A 22053-nucleotide genomic window follows, 5' to 3' on the forward strand; every position below is an offset into this window, starting at 1 on the left:
AAAAAGTTATAGAGACATTGAGGAGTGTCGTTTCACTCGCTGACAGCGCCGTGAGTGACCTGACTTTATATAAGATATATATAGAGTGCACTTTTAATGGCCATTTGTTGTACCGTTATACCTGTGTGTGATTTATTATACAAGTTTGTTCATTTATAATCATTGGTGTGGTTTCACTATTGATTTTCAACACAGGGTAACATATTTTTCTGCCGGGGTTCCTCTCAGGGTTCGGAGGTTACCGAGACCAGGAGATTGTAGAGGACCCCGTAACAGATGTCATCATCCACACTATGACCACGGAATATCATATTAAACAAATTCATGCATTTTTCAAGAAACTGACCGAGGCAGGGTTGACCATCAACTTATCTAAGAGCGAGTTTGTAAAAGCACAGGTGGTGTTCCTAGGCCATGTAGTAGGTCAGGGTCAGGTGCAACCGGTGACAGCCAAATAGAAGCCATTGATTGCTTCCAAGTTCCAAACGGGAAGAAGGAGCTTATGAGATTCTTGGGTATGGCTGCTTGGCACCGGCGGTTCTGCAGGAATTTTTCTGATTTGGCTGTCTTGTTCCAAGATGGCGTCGCTGGGAGAGAGAGGTTGGCAAAATGGCCGGAATTGGATTGGGGACCTACTCTTATTTAATTGATGCAACGCAGATTCAACTATTGGAAACACGGCCTTATCTAAAACACATAATAATGAAATACCTGAGTTCCTATGGTGGCCTACGTGTTGCTTGTGGACTAACTAGGGGTGCAACCTAGGGGTGCAACCTTGTTTCTGACTTGTTGAGGAAAGAGACCAAGTTTGTTTGGGATGACAAATGTCAGGCTGCCTTTTCCCATGTCAAAGCAATATTAATGAGCTCTCCTGTCCTAACAGCCCCGGATTTTCAAGCACCTTTCAAGTTGGCCATTGATGCAAGTGATGTGGGGGCTGGGGCAGTTCTATTACAGGAAGATGAGGATGGAGTGGATCACCCAGTGTGCTACTATTCCAAAAAGTTTAACAAACATCAGGCAAATTATGCCACTGTGGAAAAAGAGACCCTTGCTCTCCTGCTAGCGCTTCAGCATTATGAGGTGTATCAAGGAACTACTACCTTTCCTCTAAAAGTCTTCACTGATCACTACCCCTTAACTTTCATTCAAAAAATGAAAAATAAAAATCAGAGGTTGATGAGATGGAGTTTGGCTTTGCAGGAGTTCAACTTGGAAATTGAGCATGTAAAGGACAGGGACAATGTCGTTGCTGATGCTTTATCCAGAGTGAACTAACTTTGGAAATTCCTGTAGGTTGTTTGGAAGTTTTGTTGCTTTATTTTGGGAAATATTAATTGTTGCTCATGTGAATTGATCATTTGGGAGTGACTTTTACTTTTGTTTGTTAAAAGAGTTTTTGCATGCAAAGAAAGTTTTCACAATGTTCCAACTTTCTTTCTTGAGGGGGGGGGAAGTGTTACAGATTCGTCACTTTCGTTGTGGTGGTTCTCATCCACTGTAAACATTTGTGGTTGCATGTACTATTATTGTTGTCGTTTCAGTGAAATAGAGATTACTATTTTCAAAAGGTAAAAAAGTTAATGTTTTAAAAGAAACCGGAACCAGACGAAGACGAAGAGGAAGAAGAGGAGAAAGAGGCTGAGCGAGTGAGGTGGACAGAAACCGAGCTGCGTTGAGGTTTTGAGCAAACGCTAGCGAACGGGGGTCATGAGCGAACTTTGGGGTTTCCTGGGAAAGAGATTCCTGCGACAGAGTTGTTATCGCTGTGACAGATAAACCTGCGTGTCAGGTTATTGCGGTCGATTCCGAAGAGACTCATTTGAGTGCCGTTACGTCACGAGTACAGGCCATTGGCCATTTTGCCTCGTGCCGATTTCGGATCGCTCCAGGCTCTTCACCTCACTTCAACCATTTTCACGACCATCCAGACGTTAATCTGGTGTGTGTGTGTGTGTAACGTGGCTTTTGAGTGGGAAATCTGCGGTTCGCCGATTGGGAGCCGTGGAACGTCCATACCCAAAGGTGGGATTTCCCAGTCGCCTCTTGAGGGTACCTTCACCCATCTTTGGCAGTGTGACTGTCAACCCAACGGGATTCTGGTTTCGATACGACATCGTTCTGACGATCCCTGGAGCGGATTGACTTTGGCTTGATGCCGGGATAGAGACATTGGCAATGTTATTGTTTCACACACTTGGAGCACAGTGAGTTACCTTGTACGAACTGATGGTACCATCATAGGAAGGATATATTGGTTGTACAATTGATTACTATTGTTATTGTACTGTTATTCTTGTGTGACCTTCATACAATACTTGTTTGTTGGTAACATTTGGTGTGGTTTCACCATTGATCTTTGACATACCGAATAACACATTTTTCTGCCATGACTCCTCTCGGGGCTCGGAGGTACACCGTGACCGGGGTTTGGGGAGGAGCACGTAACACACGGCCCGACGCAGCAGATGGACGATCTGCTTTGACAGAACATTGCTTTCTCGAACACGTTCTCGGGCTTTGCCCAAGGGGTTTCTTTGCTCAGAATCAGTTTTTCAAGAGTAAAATATCTTCTTTGACCTGACTTAAATCTCACAAAGTTCATGGTGAAATCTGCACCCGTCTGCAGCCACCTTTGCAAGGCAATTAAACAAACAGGAAATAGCCTCTTTTTTGGAGGTTCGTGTCGAGGTCATCTTAACATGGACCATCACAAATGTGAAGATACTTGGTTACCACTCACCAACAGCACACGGGTGAAAGCAATACTTGGAAAGTTTTTTTTTTATTCATCCAAACGCAAATAAAATCGTCGACCTTGTTTCTCCTCTGTTCTTGTGTCGTGCTTCGTGTGATGTTCTGTGTGCATCCAGGTCTTGTTAACGAAACTGTTGTCATGTCTCATTAACACTTATTGACTGCCTCAATTCATCGCCTGTCGTCCAAGAGAGGAGCAAGGTCTTCCATGTAGCTTTTAACTTTTCCATGCAGCGTAGTTTTACTTTTCTTGAAATCCAAACTCATGAAAATATCGATCCTTCCATTACTTGATACCTTTGAAGCGTATTTATAACTTCCGGGACGTTTTCGTTTGTTGTATATTTTGACAAAGTTCGACAGTTGTGTTCAGAATGAAATCGTCGTAAATTACTGCCAAACTTAAACCTAATTTGACAAGAGTCTTTGTGTCTTTGAGAGAAAATGAAGGGACTGGACGAGCCAGTGCAGTTGCATATTTTCAAAGCGCAAGGCACACGGGCGCTCGTGCGTCAAGAGAGGTGCTCAGGCAAAGCGCGCACGTGCGGACGTGGTAGAAATCATCAGAGAAGCACACTTTATCCTCGAAAAAATAAATAATTGTAGGAGGCGAAGTGTGAGGGGCAGAGCAAATGGTAATATCGAGCCCCCCACCTCGAATACAAATGTATCGAACACTTATAAGCTGAAGGGGTCAAATAATAAACGTTAAGCTTAAAATGGAAAAGGTAGCGGAGGGAACTGGTTTTGTTAAGGTTGGATCGATAACTGATGTGGCACATGAAGTGTAATACATGTTAATTTTCATCAATGTTCTCGACCATCCGCTGTTAACGACATTACTTGAGCTGTACTTTAATACCCCCCTCCCCTCCCCACCCCACATTGCATGTTTCATGACAGATGAACTCGAAAAACTATCATTTGTAAGCCGTGTGGAAGTTTCATTGAACGATCCTGAACCCTTTTCCCCTGAGACACAGGCAGATGACACCGTATTGTTTCATCACGGATCCTTCTCGGGGTCTTCATTAAAAAATAAGGCAAAAGTGCTTCACAAAACGGATTTCCATTCGACAGATATACTGTGTATACACATGGTGCATGCACAAAAACATTGACACATTGAGTGATGTGAAAGGTCGATTACACTTTCAAGAAAGGTGTTGTGGCTCTGAAAAGAGCCATTGGGTGGTGTGGTGCACAAGATCTTGGACGAGCGCGTTAAGCTCGCCCCCACGTGTACGTCGTGCCAGCTGGATGTCCTTGGGCATGATGGTGACACGTTTGGCGTGAATCGCGCACAAATTAGTGTCCTCAAACAGACCAACGAGGTAGGCCTCGCTCGCCTCCTGCAGCGCAATCACTGCGGAGCTCTGGAATCGCAAATCGGTCTTGAAATCCTGTGCGATTTCACGGACGAGGCGCTGAAACGGCAGCTTGCGAATGAGCAGCTCCGTGGACTTTTGGTAGCGCCGGATCTCGCGCAGCGCCACAGTTCCTGGACGGTAACGATGCGGCTTTTTCACGCCACCGGTGGCTGGAGCACTTTTCCGTGCCGCCTTTGTCACCAACTGCTTTCGGGGAGCTTTTCCACCTGTCGATTTACGGGCGGTTTGCTTCGTGCGAGCCATCGCAACCGGCAAAGATCAACACAAAACAACGGCGAATGAGATTAGAAATGCGCGATCTGATTTTGTTTGCGCCGCGAGGCGCTTCCACCGTTCGCTATTGGCTGGCACATTTTGCACGTTTGTTATTGGCTGCCTCAAACACTCTCCCATTCGTTGAAGAATTAAGCCCCACCTTAAGCTCTTTCCATTGGTCAAAACTTCACCCTTCCCTCTCCATTGGCTGAAATCCGAGCCCAATGTGATCCGCTCGCCGAGAGAAAGCTTCGTTCGCCCTCCCTTGCTCGTTTCTCCCATCAATATCCTGAAGCTGAGCTCTTGGGCCTATTCAACATTTCTTTGAACGTGAAGCAAAAGGCCGATTCCTGCCGAATAATTGCAAGTGTTTGTCTCGTGATACTATAAATTTCACAATTCTACTCACGATTCGATTTCAAAATTTGGTAGTTTATCGAGGTGACGTCGCCGGTAACAAAATTTTATATTCAGGAACTGCAGTCTTTGTAAACAATGCATTTTTGTGACATTACACGATCTTTACGTTGTTTGAAAAAATGAGTTTTGATTTTTGAGTTTAATAAAAATGTAAAAAAAAATACACAGCGAAGTTTTGTGTAAAACACGTATCGTGTATCGCTGATGCTGCTTTCGCAAAGGTTTGAGTGGCTCTGAAAAGAGCCGTTGTGGGGGAGCTGAAGAACTCTTGGACCTTGTGTGAGGCGAAGCCGTTTACTTTCCCTTGCTCTTCTTGGGGAGCAGCACAGCCTGGATGTTCGGCAGTACACCACCTTGCGCGATCGTCACCCCGCCCAGCAGTTTGTTCAGCTCCTCATCGTTGCGGATGGCGAGCTGCAAATGACGCGGGATGATGCGCGTTTTCTTGTTATCTCGTGCAGCGTTACCGGCGAGCTCCAGGATCTCTGCAGACAAGTACTCGAGCACAGCCGCCAGATAGACGGGAGCGCCGGCACCGACGCGCTTGGCGTAGTTGCCTTTGCGAAGATGTCTGTGGACACGACCCACGGGAAACTGTAGTCCAGCACGGGAAGACCGAGACTTGGCCTTAGCACGAGCCTTTCCACCGCCTTTACCACGTCCCGACATGATTTGCAGAGAAGAACCGATATCTCAATAACCCCAACGTGACTGAAAGTCATGGACATGGTGCGAATTGAGTTGTTTTAAGGGTGAAGTCGGATCAGGAATCATACACGCCCATCTTTTATCCATCCAATGGCTGAACATCAGGTTGTGTACTCCGCCTCCAAACTCTCTGTGATCCACATATTTGCATATGATACCCTTTATAAGATAGCACCTTTGAACTTTGAACTTTCAACTATGATTCCATTTAAAAGATAGAAATGTTTTCTAATTTTATTTTCTGAGTACCTTTAGATTCAGGCTTTCGTAGTTGTTGCCACACGCAAAGCGAAGCAATGAGGTTGAGCTTTATTATCGACAAACAAGTTATTTGAATTGAACGTTACATTTTGAATTTTGAAAAGGAAGGCAAGTTTGCCGTTTTACCCGATACTGGCTCTGAAGGCGTCCCAATCGCACATGCGGAGAGAGGAGTGAGAGTAATTTTACTCTGTCTGTCTGCCTGGCAATCAAACAAAAGTGAAAATCATTCCAGCTATTAAACTTACTGTTTCAAACATACGTTTTTCACCAGATTTGTTTTCATTTCGTGCGGAGCACCTCGAGGGACCTCTAAAAATGGAAATACAAGTTGAGTCGACCCCGCAGATAAGTAGTCCCGAAAGTGAACAGTCGAATTGTCCACAAATTTCAACACGACACAAAAACAGCAACCACAATGAGTACCTTTAAATGGTGTTCGATGAAAGTGAAAATCCAGCAGGAAATCAGCCAAGGGTGCAGACTAGATCGAGCAAAATGTCAGAATTTCACTTGCAAAGCCACAGTTCAACATGACAGAGTTACAAACACTATATTTGAATCGACAGTTTTTTTTATAAGTATACATTTTTAGATATAAGTACATAACTTAAAAAGTGATAGTTTTGGTGGTGTTTTGCGGTCTTGGAGCGATAAACAGCATGCCTAATAAATTTGATGCAATGTAATCCAACGTGAAATAAAAACCGAATGTAAATAAAAATGGGTACTAATTAATGTTAAGGGTTGTGTAATAATTGTGGGTTCTCAAAGAAGATTGTGGTGGAGTTAAGCAAGGTGGAAGTTTAGTCTTGGAGCGCGATTCAAACTCGGTTTTGGCGCGATATGCTAATGAGACAGTGCACGTGTTGCACATCGCACACCACGAAGCCCGTACGCAGTGCACAATTACCCCAAGGAAATGGGGAGAAAAAGGGGAAAACCGCCTTAACCCTCACTAACGCATTCTAGCACAATCAACCCAATACACAAAGGGATGGGAATACTCTGGTCTTATACTACTAGTACACTACTGCAAAGCCGCAATGAGCTGGCGAAGCCAAAGCCTCTTGCCACTATTTTACCCATCACTATGGCATCAGTAGGTTAGGTAGTTGGTAGTAGGTAGGTGTAGTAGGTAGTAGGTACCGTACCTAGTTCAAAATGACACCATTTGCATTCTGGATGAGATAAAAATTTATAAAATTCCCTTCTTGATTAATTCGGTGAATTCCGTCTCAACTTCGGATATTTCCGGCCGTGAAAAACTATGCCCTACGGCCGCGAGGTTTCTAAAAAATAATTCTTCGTCAATTTTAGAATATTTGACGCCGTTTTCAGCCTCCGAAACGCGGTAAAAAGCTTTTTTGAAATACTTTTTCAAATGCTCGAATCTCATTGGTTCCGATGTTTGGTGACGATTTTCGTTGAAGATAACCAGAGCCCGTGCAGGCTCGGGGAACGAGGTTGGTCTTAAAGTATTTTAATTACAAATTAGAGGTGTATAAGATTGTGAATCAAAAAAAGACGGGTGAAACTGAAACAAACTCCTATTGAACTTTTTCGCAATTTTTTTATGCATACTTCGGCATCCGCAAGATGGCGGCCTCCATTGAATGATTTGGTGCGTCAAAGCTTGGAATTCTCAAAGTATCCAGCAAAATCTGGCTTTTCAACATAATACATACGCGTTCATTCACAACACCGGCTTCGCCGGCTACTAGTACCGACTGCAAAGCCGCAATGAGCTGGCGAAGCCAAAGCCTCTTGCCACTATTTTACCCATCACTATGGCATCAGTAGGTTAGGTAGTTGGTAGTAGGTAGGTGTAGTAGGTACCGTACCTGGTAAGACTTGGTAAAAGAGAAGAGCAGACAGTCCTCCCCAATACCTGCATACAATAAATGTCACAAGAAGCTTAAGGAAGTAACTATACGATGTGCTAGCTTAAGGCCTATTTTAAGAAATTTTAACTGGGCTTAATATACGTTTTCACAGTATGTGTGTAGTCTTCTAACTTCAGTCGCTGTCAGGACTGGTTCTCTCCGGGCACTGCGGCTTCCTCCACCAGAAGAAGATAGCTTGCAGTAAGATCAGTGCCGACAGATCAGACGATAGCGCCGTTTCAACGGCAATGTGTGACTGTCGTTAATCAAACCGAGCTTTCTTTCTTTATGTAAACCACTTATACCGGTAGGTGCAGGACAACATCATAAATCAGACAAACCTACTGAGCATGGGAGCATGGGATTGAAGCCTAATTCGGCTTTTCAGGTCTACCACTAAAGAAGCGAAAAATTTCGAAAATGGCCCAGAGTGGTTTACTTTCCAATTACGTTTCGTGAGAACATTGTTTTTTATCGCGAAAAGAAGGTGATAGACGCTGATAGTGACCTGTAAGTACTCTTGAACATCCTCAACAACACATATATGCTGGTGCGAGCACTCAAAGGTCTTTACACGCTTTAGAGAAATTTAGCAGTGTACAGTTAAAGTGTAGACTTAAACTGGTAATTGAAAGTGTAGATTGTAACCTGGTGAATGAGCAGGAGTCACATGACACTTTCTCACGAATTAGCTTGGGTACCCAAGACTTGGGTACATTTATGTCGTGGTTAAGCATAAACGTCGTCCTTCATGCCACATCTGATAGGTCAGTGTGGCGATGAAGAATGGAGGCGAAACATTGTTCCTCGTTTTGGCTTTGACCGAGTGACATGGCGTTTTGCAGAATCGAGTCGAAAAACACGTTGTTCAAGTGCTCGTACTTTTTCGCTGTGCAGTGAGCGAGTGACTTGATACGTTTCACAGTGCCCAAAGCAATGACGATTTAGCTTAAGAAATTTGAGCATATGATGAGAACTATTTCGAGCAGCATATGCTTATGCGTGATTCGGTTGTTTTGCACCAACCTCGTTCCCGGCGTCGCAGACGACGCCCTGGTAAGATGTCCTGTGTCGAGGGCGCTGATTGGCTGACCTAAGCTGATCGCTGATTGGTCAGCTCACAAAATTTCGAAAATTCAGACCTAAAATGACACAATTTGCATTCTTGATGAGATTAAAATTGATAAAATTTATTCTTGATTAATTCGGTGAATTCCGTCTCAACTTCGGATATTTCCGGCCGTGAAAAACTATCCGTATTTCTAAACTAAATATGTAAACCGCTTATACCGTATTTCTGGCCGTGAAAAACTATCCCCGATGGCCACGAGATTTCTATTAAAAAAAATTCTTCGTCAATTTTAGAATATTTGATGCTGTTTTCACCCTCCGAAGTAATAAGCTTTTAAAAAATATTTTTTCAAATGCTCGAATCTCATTGGTTCCGGTGTTTGGTGACGATTTTCGTTGAAGATAACGAGGTTGGTCTTAACGTATTTTAATTACAAATTAGAGGTGCATTAGATTGTGAATCAAAGAACGACGGGTGAAACAAACTCCTATTGAACTTTTTCGCATTTGTTTTATGCAAACTTCCGCATCTGGTCGATGGTGGCCTCCATTGGGTGATTTGGTTTTAGAAATATTTTTTCAAATGCTCGAATCTCATTGGGTCCGGTGTTTGGTGACGCGTTTCATTGAAGATAACCAGGCCCGTGCGGGCCGAGGTTGGTCTTAAAGTATTTTAATAATAAATTGGAGGTGCTTAAGATTGTGAATCAAACAATGACGGGTGAAAGAAACTCCTATTGAACGTTTCAATTTGTTATGCATACTTCCGCATCCGCAAGATGGCGGCCTCCATTGCGCTTCGGAATTCTCAAGCCAAGGCATAATCAGGTTTTCGACATAATACGTACGCGTTTATTGACAACACCGGCTCCGCCGGCTATTAATACAACTAACGATGTGACCTGTATGTTGGTTTAAATTGCCTTCGGAATCGGTTCCTCGAACCCCAACATAATACACATATTGTAATAATATTGCACACACACATAAATAATGGGATTTTAACAGTTCGATGTTATTGCGATGGCATGGAAGAGCGGACGTGGTAGAAATCATCGTCGGCGCTCGGAAAACTATGGAGGTGTTCCTCGCATCCATTTGTATTTCTCACATCACTTTCAGCTCTGTTATTCACATGAACGATAACTCCTTGCGCATTGCGCACGGCGAGAAACACATTTTGTTTCTCTACATATTTCACCATATTCACACGGGCCGACATTGCAGAGGGAAGAGCTGCTTTGGCAGAACATTACTTATTCGGACACGTTCTCGGGCTTCGCCCAAGTTGCTTCTTTACTCAGACTCTGTTTTTCACGAGTTTAATCTCTACTTGGAAATGACCTCAACGTTAAAAAGTTAATGGTGAACTGTGCATCTGTCTGCAGCTGCATTTGCAAAGCAGGCAAGCAAAGAAGAAAACACGGCTTTTCCAAGGCTCATGTGGAAGTCAATTTACCATGGAACAGCATGAGTGTGAAAATACTTGTTTACCAACAGGTACTTACTAATAAGGTTAATAATAAGCAATGCTTACAAGGTTTTTTATCCAAATTTGAAACGTCACAATTGTGGAGCTTACATCGTGTGATGTATCGTTTGCATCCAGATCTTGCAAACAAAACGGTTGCGATATCTCTGCAGCTGAACTGCTTAAATTCATCGCCTGCCGTTCAAAGTAGGGCAAGTTTAAAGGTCTTGCACGCGTTTAAATAAACCTATGTGATGATGATGGAAAGGCTGAGTTTCTCACTGGGTCGACGTCACTATTATTCATTGTGTTTGAACTTAAACAGGTTAAACCAAAACATAAACAAATGACATTTGCCAGAGACAACAATCGAAGATTCAACGTGGTTAAATTCATTTGGTGGACAAAACGAGGAGTTTTACTTTTCTTTAAATCCAAACTGGCATCAAAATATCCTGCAATTACACACAAGGAAATTAGACTCAGGAGGAAGCCATTCGGTCCATGATGCCTGTGAGACATCAACAATTTACATGAAAGTTAAAATGGAAAACGTGTTTTTGTTGGGTTGTTTTTCTCTCGGGGGGTGGGGGGGGGGGGGGGGAGTAGGCGAACCTGGTTAATGGGTGAGAAACTCAACAAGAAACACACACCATCCCCTCCAGCCAACGATAACTCCACAGACAACACTGCACACATGCACACAATCATCCATCCATGCTCAAGCTCCATAAAACTCCTGCTTTGTTTATTCTTATTCCCCTCGATCTCCAATATTTACAAGTACTGATGTGATCTCTGCCAATTTAAACGTTGCTGTTTTTGCTGCCAATTCATTTCCAGGGAGACCATTCCATTTGTTAACGACTCTCTGAGTGAAAGACTTCTGCATTACTACTCTCTGAACTCTCCTCTTTACTCTCAGGCTGTGGGGCCTTTGTCCTATCACTGTACATTGTGCTTAATAATTATTCTGCAGATATTTGGTTCCCACCCTTCATGATGTTAAACATCTCCACTCCATCATATCCCCTCGCAACCGCTTCCCTTATAATATTTAAAGACTTCTCTCCTTCAGCCGCTCCTCATAGCTGAATCTAGCTACTTGATGCTTTTGAAGCTTATTTTAACTTCGGTGATGTGAGCGCGCGTTGTTATTTGCCAAAGTTCTGCAGTTCAAGTTGTGTTCAGAATTAAATCGTCGTCAATTACTGCAAAACTTTAACCTCATTTTACAGGATTCTGTGTTTACTTGAGTAAAAGGGAAGGGAAAGTAAAAGCCAGTGCATTTGCAGATTGTTAAAGCGAAAGGACGACGTGCGCATGCGCGGGAAGACAGGTGAAAGAAGGAAAAGGCACGAAGAGCACAGACACCCTTTTCCCAGAGAAAATAATTCATGTAGTAGTCAAAGTGGAAGAGTCAAACAGCAAATGGTAATATCGAGTTCCCACCAAAAGAAAATCTCTGTCCCACCACGATATACACACGAACGCTTGTCATTTCGTTTATTCTGATTTGAGTTCAACTGTCAATCATGCCTGGACGTGGTGAAGGTGGAAAGGGTCTCGGAAAAGGAGGTGCGAAACGTCATCGGAAGGTACTGCATGATAACATCCAAGGAATCACAAAGCCTGCTATTCGTCGCCTTGCTCGTCGTGGTGGGGTAAAGCGCATCTCGGGTCTCATCTACGAGGAAACCCGTGAACTTCTCAAGGTGTTCCTGGAAAATGTTATCCGCTATGCTGTTACCTGCACGGGGCACGCCAAACGAAAGACCGTAACTGCCATGGATGTGGTGTACGCTTTGAAGCGCCAGGGCCGTACCCTCTACGGTTTCGGTGGTTAAACATTTTGGGGGTGATGTTCATCAACAGCTACAACAACAAAACGGCTCTTTTCAGAGCCACCAACTCGTTCATGAAAGAGCTTCAGGCGTCTTGAACCTAGTATGATGTATTCTGTGGCACCAGAAATGCAATGGAGACAGCTCTGTTTATTACTTTGATTTTCACCAGGTGAATCGGTCAGATATTGAAGTCTGAAAGATTATTCGAGGCTTAAAAGCCAATGATCCTGAGCACTTTGTTGCAGTGATGTTTCGTGCAATTAGAGGCCACGCTCTGAACTGAAAGTTATTTTAGGAGAACAGTTACATGGCTCTATGAAAGAGCTGTTTCGGTAGAAGAGTAACTGAGAAATGGCATAATAGATTTTCTGAGCTCGTGGTAACTGCCCCCATCAGTTCAGATATACTAGAATAGAAGACCCGTCTCTTCGCTGATGGCAATACCAATCTCTGCTGCGATGGCTAATGTATGAGGATAATAAAAAAAAAAAAGGATTCCTGGGAGATCCTGCTCTCATGCTCCGTGTTGGCATTTGCAATTTTGACACGCGTGTCCATGTACCCATAAAAAAAGGTATTTCTTTTTTGGGATCACAAACTCCCAGGAGTTACGCCAATCCACCGTAGTTGGATTTATTGAAATCTGTTAATCCGTTCTCAAGTTTTTTCACGACAAACAGACAGACACGGCTCCTTTTATAATGTAGATAGGAGCAGGTTGGACAAACATTGGTCCTCTCATCAAATTTGATCCTGACTTCTGTGGAATTATAAAAGACATGTATAGGCCATGAGGTGGCGAGTTATCGCCGGCAGGTCAATAGCATTGTATGGACTCCATTCTTGGATTTAAGAATTAAATGTGTTCTCAAAGCTTCCATTTAAGCAAGGGAGTGAAAATGAAACAAAACGTGAAGACTCCCATCTGTGGAATGATCTCTTAACCTCTGAAATGGACACAGGGGGTAAAATGTTGATACAGCACGGGCCGATGGACAAGAGTTAATTATTCCAAATGGAAACAGGTCAGGGAAGGTTGACCTTACGCCTTGAACAATGACCTTTTCCCTCTTGGTGGGATCGCAATCTTGTGTAAACCTCTTCGTGTGTGGAATTCGGGGGCCTTGGCGCCAGGAAAACGGCCTTTGGCAAGTCTTTCAGTGACCCCGGACTTCAAGCAAAGGACATCAAAGGGATTCAGGCTACATAACGGACTCGGTGCGAAGCCTGGACAGAGAATGCCCTTCGAGGATGACGCGTCGTTTGTATGTGTTTTTTGTGGATGTATAACTGTATCAGAGTCGGGGTTTCTCCCACAATGACTGAATAAATCTTGGAACTCGTTGAAGTCTTCTTAATCTTCATTTGAGAAGTCTCCGCTGAAAGACGTCTGCAAGGAGCTACGTTACTACCCAACAAACATACCCACCTCACAATAAATTATGTTCCAGGTCGTTGTGACATATACCAACCCTATCCATGGAATAATAGGAAGTTTTAACAGGACGACTTTTTACTTCAGTATAATGTTGATTACCTGACCTCCACATTAATATGAACCACATTTCTAGTTACAGATAACATCACGTGGTTCTTTCACCAAGGATACACGAAGAGCAAAAGTCGCACACCATTAAAGAAACATTGAGTGGCTCTGAAAAGAGCCGTTTGGGGATGAACTAGAGAAACGAGTCCGAGCTCACTTGGAGCTGGTGTACTTGGTCACGGCCTTTGTACCTTCGGACACGGCGTGCTTGGCCAACTCCCCGGGGAGGAGCAGACGCACTGCCGTCTGGATCTCCCGCGATGTGATGGTGGAGCGCTTGTTGTAATGCGCCAGACGAGATGCTTCGGATGCGATGCGCTCAAAGATGTCGTTAACGAAGGAATTCATGATGCTCATCGCTTTGGAAGAAACACCCGTATCGGGGTGAACTTGTTTCAGCACCTTGTAGATGTAAATGGCGTAGCTTTCCTTTCTGCGATGACGCCGTTTACCGGGACCCTATCGAGTCGCTTTGGAAACGGCTTTCTTCGAACCCTTCTTTGCTGCCACTTGCTTGGGACTTGGGAGGATCGGGATCCGCAGGCATGACGAGTAGAAATGGAAACAATAGCGAACAAAGAAAAACTAAAGCTTGAGCGAAACAATATGAACACTTGTAATCGAGTTTGTCTTATGAAGGAGTTCATATGCAAATACGTGGATCACAGAGAGTTTGGAGGCGGAGTCACCAACGTCATGTTCAGCTATTGGGCGAATGAAAAGTGGGCGTGTATAATTCCCGATCCACATTCCCTTAAAAATAACCCAACTCGCAACAATGGACACGACTTCAGGCAGGTTCTTTTGATTTACAAAGATGTGCATAAATCATGTCGAGAGTAGGTGAAGGAAGGTGGAAAGGTTCATGTTAAATACACTCATTACTTGATAGGACGGCGTGGAGGTGTGCACAGCATGGGCGGACTGGCCATAGGGCATTTGGGCAATGCCCGGTGGGCTGGGACCGCTGAGTAAAAAATGGGCCGCTGGGCTGGATAAAAAAACTGCTGAAAATTTTTTGTCACGGAAAACTTCTGCCTCCATCCCCGGGGATTCCCCGCTAAATATCAAAAGGTCAAAAGGTCATTATAATTACTAGCAACGGTACCCGCCCAGTAACACGTACCAGAGAAAACAAATCGTTTGCGCAATGGGCTCTCCAATATTCGATGTGTTCACGGTTTGAATTACGTGACGTAACGTTTGTGGCGATGTTTGTGACTTTTGTGTTCACGGTCGTGTTTGATGTGATGGTGTGAACGTAATTTCGTAATGTTTTTCGTTTTTAATTTCGTAATCGTTTAATGAGCGTAAGAATAATGTTTAATGATCATTAAATGAATGAATGAATGAATGTTATGAATAATGCCATGGTGTCGCGTTGGCAGCAGTGACAAAATAAAAATGTTTGCCAAGAACTTCAAAGAGAGAAAAGGAACTTTTATCAGCAATGTCGTGTATCCTGAAGTTCTAAGCTGAAGAAGAGGTACAAAATCATTCAATTTTTTTTCCTAAAGAAAAGCGTCCAGTTGATGTCACTAATCACGATTTGAAACACGATGGAATAATATTTACCGATATGAACAGTGATGTGGTTTTTTTTATTGAAATTCTAAAAATACTGTTTAGATTTTGATGATTTGCGTGTGATATTTAACGGATGTTTATATAAATCGCGCCTCCTAATTGAAGCCCCGCCCTTAGGGCGGGTACCGTTGCTCGTCATATATAATGGCGACACAACAATTTTTACCGCTTTGCTTTGAAGAACGGGAATGAAGGTGGAGGAGCGTGTTAATATGTCTGGTGGAAGGCTGTGGGCTGTGAGGTGAGGGGGTTTTAAGCCAGATTTTAGTCTTACGGCCGCCATATTGGTGCTCACTGTCACTGCGATGCAAAGCAAAAGACGCCTCAGAGCTGTTACATTCACAATCGCTATGTCGTATGTACTCCCGATACGTGTTTCCTTCATTGTAAAAACTACCAAATCAACAGTAAAAAGGATTTTGAGCCAACAGGCCAAGTAAGTTTAGATAGGTCTGCTGACGACTGATCTAGTATTGACAACAATGTCGCGAACTGACTTACGATGCTAATTTTTTTTAAATTATGTCAGCATCTGCATCTGTAACCGACAATGGATAAAGCAAACCAGAAGAGAAGAAACGGAGGTGCTGAGAAGGAACGTGATCGAAAGAAAAAGAAACTGTCAGATTGAAGGAGCTGTGCTCCAACGCGAGTCGAAAGGATTGACACGACCAAAGACGGAAATTCGTCCGAGTTGCTTTATTGCACGTATCAAACTCGGGTACTCTCCAAAAGCCCGTTTATCGGGCAGCAATATATATACACATTTATGCCGGAGCGTTTGCCCGGGAAAAGCGAGACCGGGCATGCCCGGGTGTCAAGGGCGAGTCCTGGAAAGGCGAGTCTGGACCTGCCCGGGCGTGCTGGACAAGGCCTGGCAAGTCGAGAGCGGGCATGCCCGGGAAAGACGAGACCGGGCGTGCCCGGGAGGTTCGGGCGAGCCCGGGAACAGCGAGTTCGGGCATGCCCGGGAGAAGCGCATCTGGGCCCGTCCGGACGAGCCCGGCATGGCGATTGCGCCCTGGCCGCGTCCTGGCAGGTGCAAGGCGATTGTGTACAACCAGCGGTAACCGCTACAAGATAGTGCTTCAAAGTGCAGAAACCTTTTGGATCTGTTCAAGAGTACTAATACTGGGCCTGGTGAAGTCAGTGAACATGGGGATAAGGATACTGAATCGGTAGCTGGACCATCAGCAGCTGAATTGGTAGATGATCAATTGGCAGTTGAATCAGTAGATGACCAATTGGCAGCTGAATCGGCAGAATTAGTGCAAATTGGTGAACACGAACAGGTGCGGTCAGCTGAGGGACATGTACCTGCTGCAGCTGCTACACTTGCAGAGGAGGGATACCCCTCGATTAACTACTTTAAGAAACCATGTAGAGATGAAGATTGTTTGCTGTTTTGGAATTACCACCCTAATCAAAAAACTGACAACCGAGTGGTCAAGAGGTGTTTCATGTGAAAAGATGGTACAAACAGATGGTGGTTGTCATACAACAAGGACAATCATTCTCTTCACTGTTCTGTGTGCTTGGCGTTTTCCAGCACCTCAGACTGGTCCACGTTCATCGAGGGAATGACTGACTGGCGACATGTACATACACGTGTTCAAGAACATGAACGCTCTTGGTTTCATTTGAGATGCTCTACAGCATACCTGGTAGATCGACAACAGTCCAGCGTTTCTCACCTGCTTGCACGTAGCCATCATGATGAGGTTAGAAAGAGACGACAAGTGATGGAAAGAGTTGTGGATGTGGTCAAACTCATTGGTAAGAGGGGACTGAGCTACAGAGGAAGTAATGAAGAAGCAGCATACACACTTGACAATGAGGAGATCGACCATGGTACATTTCTGGAAGTTGTAAAACTACTTCCAGAAGTATGATTCCTGCACAGCCGATCATCTCTCACGTTGTCCAGAACAGCAAGAAGCAACATGAGAAGGCAAAGAGTTCACGAGGTCGTGGCTCCTTGGTAACTTTGCTGTCTAAAACTACAGTGAATTATGTTATCACAGTTATCCGGGATAAGATACGTCAGTGGATTTCTGAAGAAGTAACAGACATGTTTGCTGTGGAAATTGATACCACTCAAGACATCTCAACTCAAGACCAGTGCTCTGTTGTTCTTAGATATGTTGATAGCACTGGCACTATCCAAGAAAGATTAGTGAGTGTGGTGAAATGTGAGGAATCTACTGGCGAAGCTTTTGTGCAACTTGTTTCTGAAGTCTTGTTAGGACTGAATCTTGGCCTCAAGAACTGTGTTGGAAACTCAACTGATGGTGCAGCAAACATGCAGGGGTGCTACAAAGGCTTCAGTACTCTGCTATCAAAGGAAGCTCCAATGCAGATCCATGTTTGGTGCCACGCACATGTGTTAAATCTCGTTGTGACCGAAGCTACAAGTGTTGTGGTGACTAGCGCATCACTGTTCTCACTACTGAATAACATTGCAGTATTCTTTCGGGAATCTTATCAGCGAATGAACATCTGGAGTCGACACTCCACTACTGTGAAACGAATGGGAACTATCGGAGAAACTCGATGGTGGTCAAAGGATGCCGCCTTGAAGAAGGTTTTTGGTTCATTCAGCAACCCAGCTGGAGCGCTTTTCATGGAAGTTATCACCACTCTTAATGCCATGCTAGTTGCTGACCAGATCCTTGTTAAGGCCAAGGTGAAGGGATACATTGCCAGTCTCCTGCAGTTTGAAACAATTCTGACTGCACAAGTATATCTGCAAGTATTCTCCCGCACGACAGTGCTCTCCAAGTATCTACAAACTGTGCAATTGGATCTGCTGACTGTGCACCGGAGGGTGGATGAATTGCTGGAGAATATGCAGATGCTACGGGATGACTTCCAAGCTTGTCATGATGCAGCTGCAAAGTTTGTTCAACTGGCTAATGACCAGCTGGATGAAATGGATGTAAATCTTGTTATGGAAGAGTCCCTTCCTATAAAACGGCAAAGACAGCACAAACGTATTGATGGTGAACTGTCCATAGATGAGGCTACATCAGCTTCTGACCCAGTAAAGAAGTATCGCATTGAAGTGTACAACTGAATAGTGGACACTATTGTGAGCAGCATTGAGCAGCGGTTTGACAGATCAGCAACATCAACATTGTATGCTGATCTCTCACTTCTTCACCCAAGGAACTTTGATCAAGTGCCATTGGGAGCTGTGGAAGAGCTGCATAAACATTTGCTGAGATTTGATGATGGTGTCACTGTGGAACAACTACGAAAAGAACTGCGAAGCCTTGGAGAACAATGGTCAACACTGAAAGAATCAGTAGCAGATGCTTATACAGTGAGGAGGACATTGAGTCTGAACAGGACAGGAAGACTCTGCCAAATACATGTAAGTCATGTAAAGCCTGTCCTCTCTGCTGCTACAAGGTGCTCCTCAAGTTGAACCTCTTCACTGATGTCTACAAGAGCATTGGGCTTGCCGACAAGCTGCTGCTAACGCTGCCTGTGTCACAAGTGGCATGTGAACGGGCTTTCTCTGCTTTGAAGAGAATCAAAAGCCGTCTGCGAAGTACAATGACACAAGAACATCTTGAGGCGTTCATGTTGATGTCTGTGGAAAAAGGGATCCTGGCCAAACTTGAAACTAAGGATATCATTGATGGTGTGGCTGCCAGAAGCAGCAAACTGCGCGTGCACCTACTCTCTTAGACATGACATGTGCTTGTGTTACTGAAAAGAAATTTAATTTTTAGTGGATTTTATTTAGTTTTTTTTTTCAAGCATTTCGTCTATTTTCTCAGATAAGCAACATATAAATGAATAATGGGCCGACCTAGGTGAAGGATGCCCGGGCCGGTTTTAAGACCCAGTCCGCTTCTGGTGCACAGTCACCTCGAAACCTGGGTTGAATCCCGACCAAACTATAAACTGTCGTCCAGGTGTTTCAATCAATCGGTTGTGGTTAGGGTTGTGTGTGCCTTCCCTCGGGTGGATGTTAAACTGGGTGTTTCGTCTGTCTTCATTAGTTGGTGGACGTTAAAATTCCCATTGTGTCTTTCGGGAAGAGGAGGCGAGCTATCACCGGCACACTGAACAAATTACAAATTTCTGCCCTTACTAATTGCTGCAAAGGTAATGGCAAACCACCCAGTTTTACCATTGCCATGAAACTACTTCGACAGCACTGACCCTGTAACAGAGAAAGGTTCATCAGAATCAAGATTCAGCTCTTACCTTGGAATCGTTTTTCTAACTTGGTGACGTTCTCGCTCGTTGTTTACTTTCCAGACATGTTGAGTTCATGTTGTGTTCCGAATAAAATCGTAATTCATTTTAACTTCCAACCTCCTTTGACAAAATTCCGTCTTTCCTTCAGTGAGGGCGAAGCCAACATGAGTTGACGATGAAGGAGGTGAAAAGTGAAAGGGCACAAGGAGCTTTCTTCGCCCCTCACCACCCCTCACCCGTTACCCCTCACTCCTCACCCCTCACCCCATCCCATTCATACCCATCACAAAGCGATGGAGTCAAAGTGGAAAGGGTGATTATGTCGAGCTATCGACCAATAGAAAGCCTCGGTTCCACTTTCATGTGGACATGCGAATGTTCATTTCGATTTTTCTGATTTCACTGCAAACCTCGCCATCTATGGTCGTGATAAAAACATTCAACTGTTTTATTTTTCTACAGCAACAACAAAAAAAATGTTCGCTTTCAAGGAAGTTTAACACAGGATGAAACAGTGAGGCCAATTAAACTCTGTGCTGGTATTTCCAACTCGTGGGGTCACCCGTGAGTCGTAAAGAAAGGGGGGATCTGGCTCACCTTCAAATTTAACATTGGAGACAATGGGGAAAGAGCTTTAAAAAAAAACTTTAAAAAAACTTACCAACTCACTGTTTTTCACCCAGATTTCACCCTCTTTTTGCCCATCTACAATTATTAAATCCTCAATAGACCCAACAACGAAAACACATTAAATATAACATTGAAGTCAATGGGGAAAATTAAGCTATTGACTCACACCTGCATTTAACTTATTAACTCCCCCCATTTTTCATTATGCTCATACAGAGACCCAACGAATATTTGTGTTTCATTTTTAGGCAATAATTTAATTTTCTTAAAAGAATAATCACCATCTAAAATATTGATAAATATGACATTAGAATTTAACTCGCGGTTTAGGTAGCGCTGTTGAGCTGATATGAAATGATAAACTTCTCTTGATGACCTTGTCTGAAATCCTCCAGTGCCACATACCATTTTGAGATTATCGTAAATTATTTTCCCCCCAATCTCTTAACAACTATCAAAGTTTTCTGTCCACTCCAGGATATTACCTCCCAGAGCCTCCAACTTATTCGTATTTAAATTTATTCACTTATTTGTTTTATCTACTTTTACCCCTGTTATTTCTTCAATGAGACTTATTTGATATTTTTCACATTCATGATGTTTTCCATTTAAATACCAAGGTTGTTGTTTTCTCCACTTTTTGGTTTGGTTATTGCTTGGTTCTATCATTTATATATTCGTTAAAAAGGCGGCGGTAGCCCATTAAAATCCCTAACCCCTCTTTTTATCAATATATGTATATATATATTGTTGCGGATCTGCCGCCGGCCTTTTCCCCTTACCAAGGGGGGATTAGTCCCCTTGTCTTTGACTGGCCTGGCGGGACCCGGGACCTAGGACGTCCCTTCCGGACAGTGCAAAATACGGTATTAGGACCAAATTCGCTATTACCTAAGTACTCGCGCTGCCCTGGAAGCGAGGAAATAAGCCCCGCACGAACCACATGTGTTGAGACGCCGAGCGGTGCGTACACGCGATCCGTGCCGTTTAGATGGTGAACCCGGTTCTAGCGGTCTTATTCGTGCCACGCTTAGTCAATGGCGAAATCACAAAGGCGATCGAATTGGAAACAGGAAGAACAAGATTTATTTACACTATTCACAATGATTCCAGAAAAAGGGGACACAGTGCAGCCATATACAGTCTTACTTAATACCCAAAAGACTACGGGCCCATTTCACTCACACTCACACAGGGATTGCAGCTGCAGGGTGATGGTCCACGCATCCGGGGATGGCTCTGTGCAGCTACCTCCGGTCTTCGGCTCGTCCCGTGCAGATGGATCCAGGAGAAGGCAGGAGCTCGTAGCGCCGTTTGGACGCACAGGGTTATTATGGGGCGAACGGTAGGGGGGTGGGCTCTGGTGCGGTTGGTGGTAATCACTGGCGGCTGTGACCACGTTTATTCGCGTGGCTGGGATATTCGCTATTCGCCACCGGCGCGTTTGGCTGTGGCCGCATACTCGTACCGCCAATGCCTCTTCTTCTTCCCCTCTGGCGCGTACGTAATATGGGGAGTTACAGTTCAAAGCCTCAAAGCGCTCTCGCAATGAAGTTCTCCCAAGTCCTTCTCCCTCAAAGTCCTCTCGATATGCGCTCACTGTAAAAGTCCTCCTCAACAAGTCCTTTCTCTGCGAGTCCTCTTGATATGCGCTCACTGTAAGGCCTCTCCCAACAAGTCCTCTATCTCTCTCTCTCCTCTGCGAGTCCTTCACGTAAGTCCTGTTGAGGGCTTTGCACAGCGACTTATATTGGCACGCCCCGCGAACCTTCTCGAACTCACCAGACGCGCCTCCCCACGCCCTCTCACGCCATGCCGCTAGAGCCCTGAGTGGCTGGTGGCTCTTACCGTCATCGCCTCTGACGCTCTGCCTCGACTCCGCCCCGACCTCAACACCGGCCCCACCCTTTTTAGGCCTACCTTGTGTTACTCGACCAGTGGACAGCCAATGCTTAAAAAACTGGATCCAGCAGCCAATGCTTAACAAACTGAGCGGGCCGCCAAA

General features: G+C 44.3%; 2 protein-coding genes and 1 pseudogene across 2 annotated transcripts in view; all 3 read right to left on the reverse strand.

Annotated features, from left to right (window-relative positions):
- Positions 1–3914: 3914 nt before the first annotated feature.
- Positions 3915–4394, reverse strand: LOC137425877 (histone H3-like). The gene has a single exon (XM_068114603.2). The coding sequence runs from the start codon at positions 4392–4394 to the stop codon at positions 3915–3917; it is 480 nt and encodes a 159-aa protein (XP_067970704.1).
- A 726-nt stretch (positions 4395–5120) lies between these two features.
- Positions 5121–22053, reverse strand: part of LOC137425879 (uncharacterized) — a 30182-nt gene continuing 13249 nt past the window's right edge. Inside the window, exon 3 of the mRNA XM_078775139.1 lies at positions 5121–5518. Within this exon, the coding sequence (XP_078631265.1) occupies positions 5121–5518 (398 nt within the window). The remainder of the gene's footprint in view (positions 5519–22053) is intronic.
- LOC137425878 (histone H2B 1/2-like) lies at positions 13708–21947 on the reverse strand (annotated as a pseudogene).

This window comes from Myxine glutinosa, chromosome 4 (assembly GCF_964187855.1).
Source record: "Myxine glutinosa chromosome 4, kmMyxGlut1.1, whole genome shotgun sequence".
NCBI classification, from domain to species: domain Eukaryota; kingdom Metazoa; phylum Chordata; class Myxini; order Myxiniformes; family Myxinidae; genus Myxine; species Myxine glutinosa.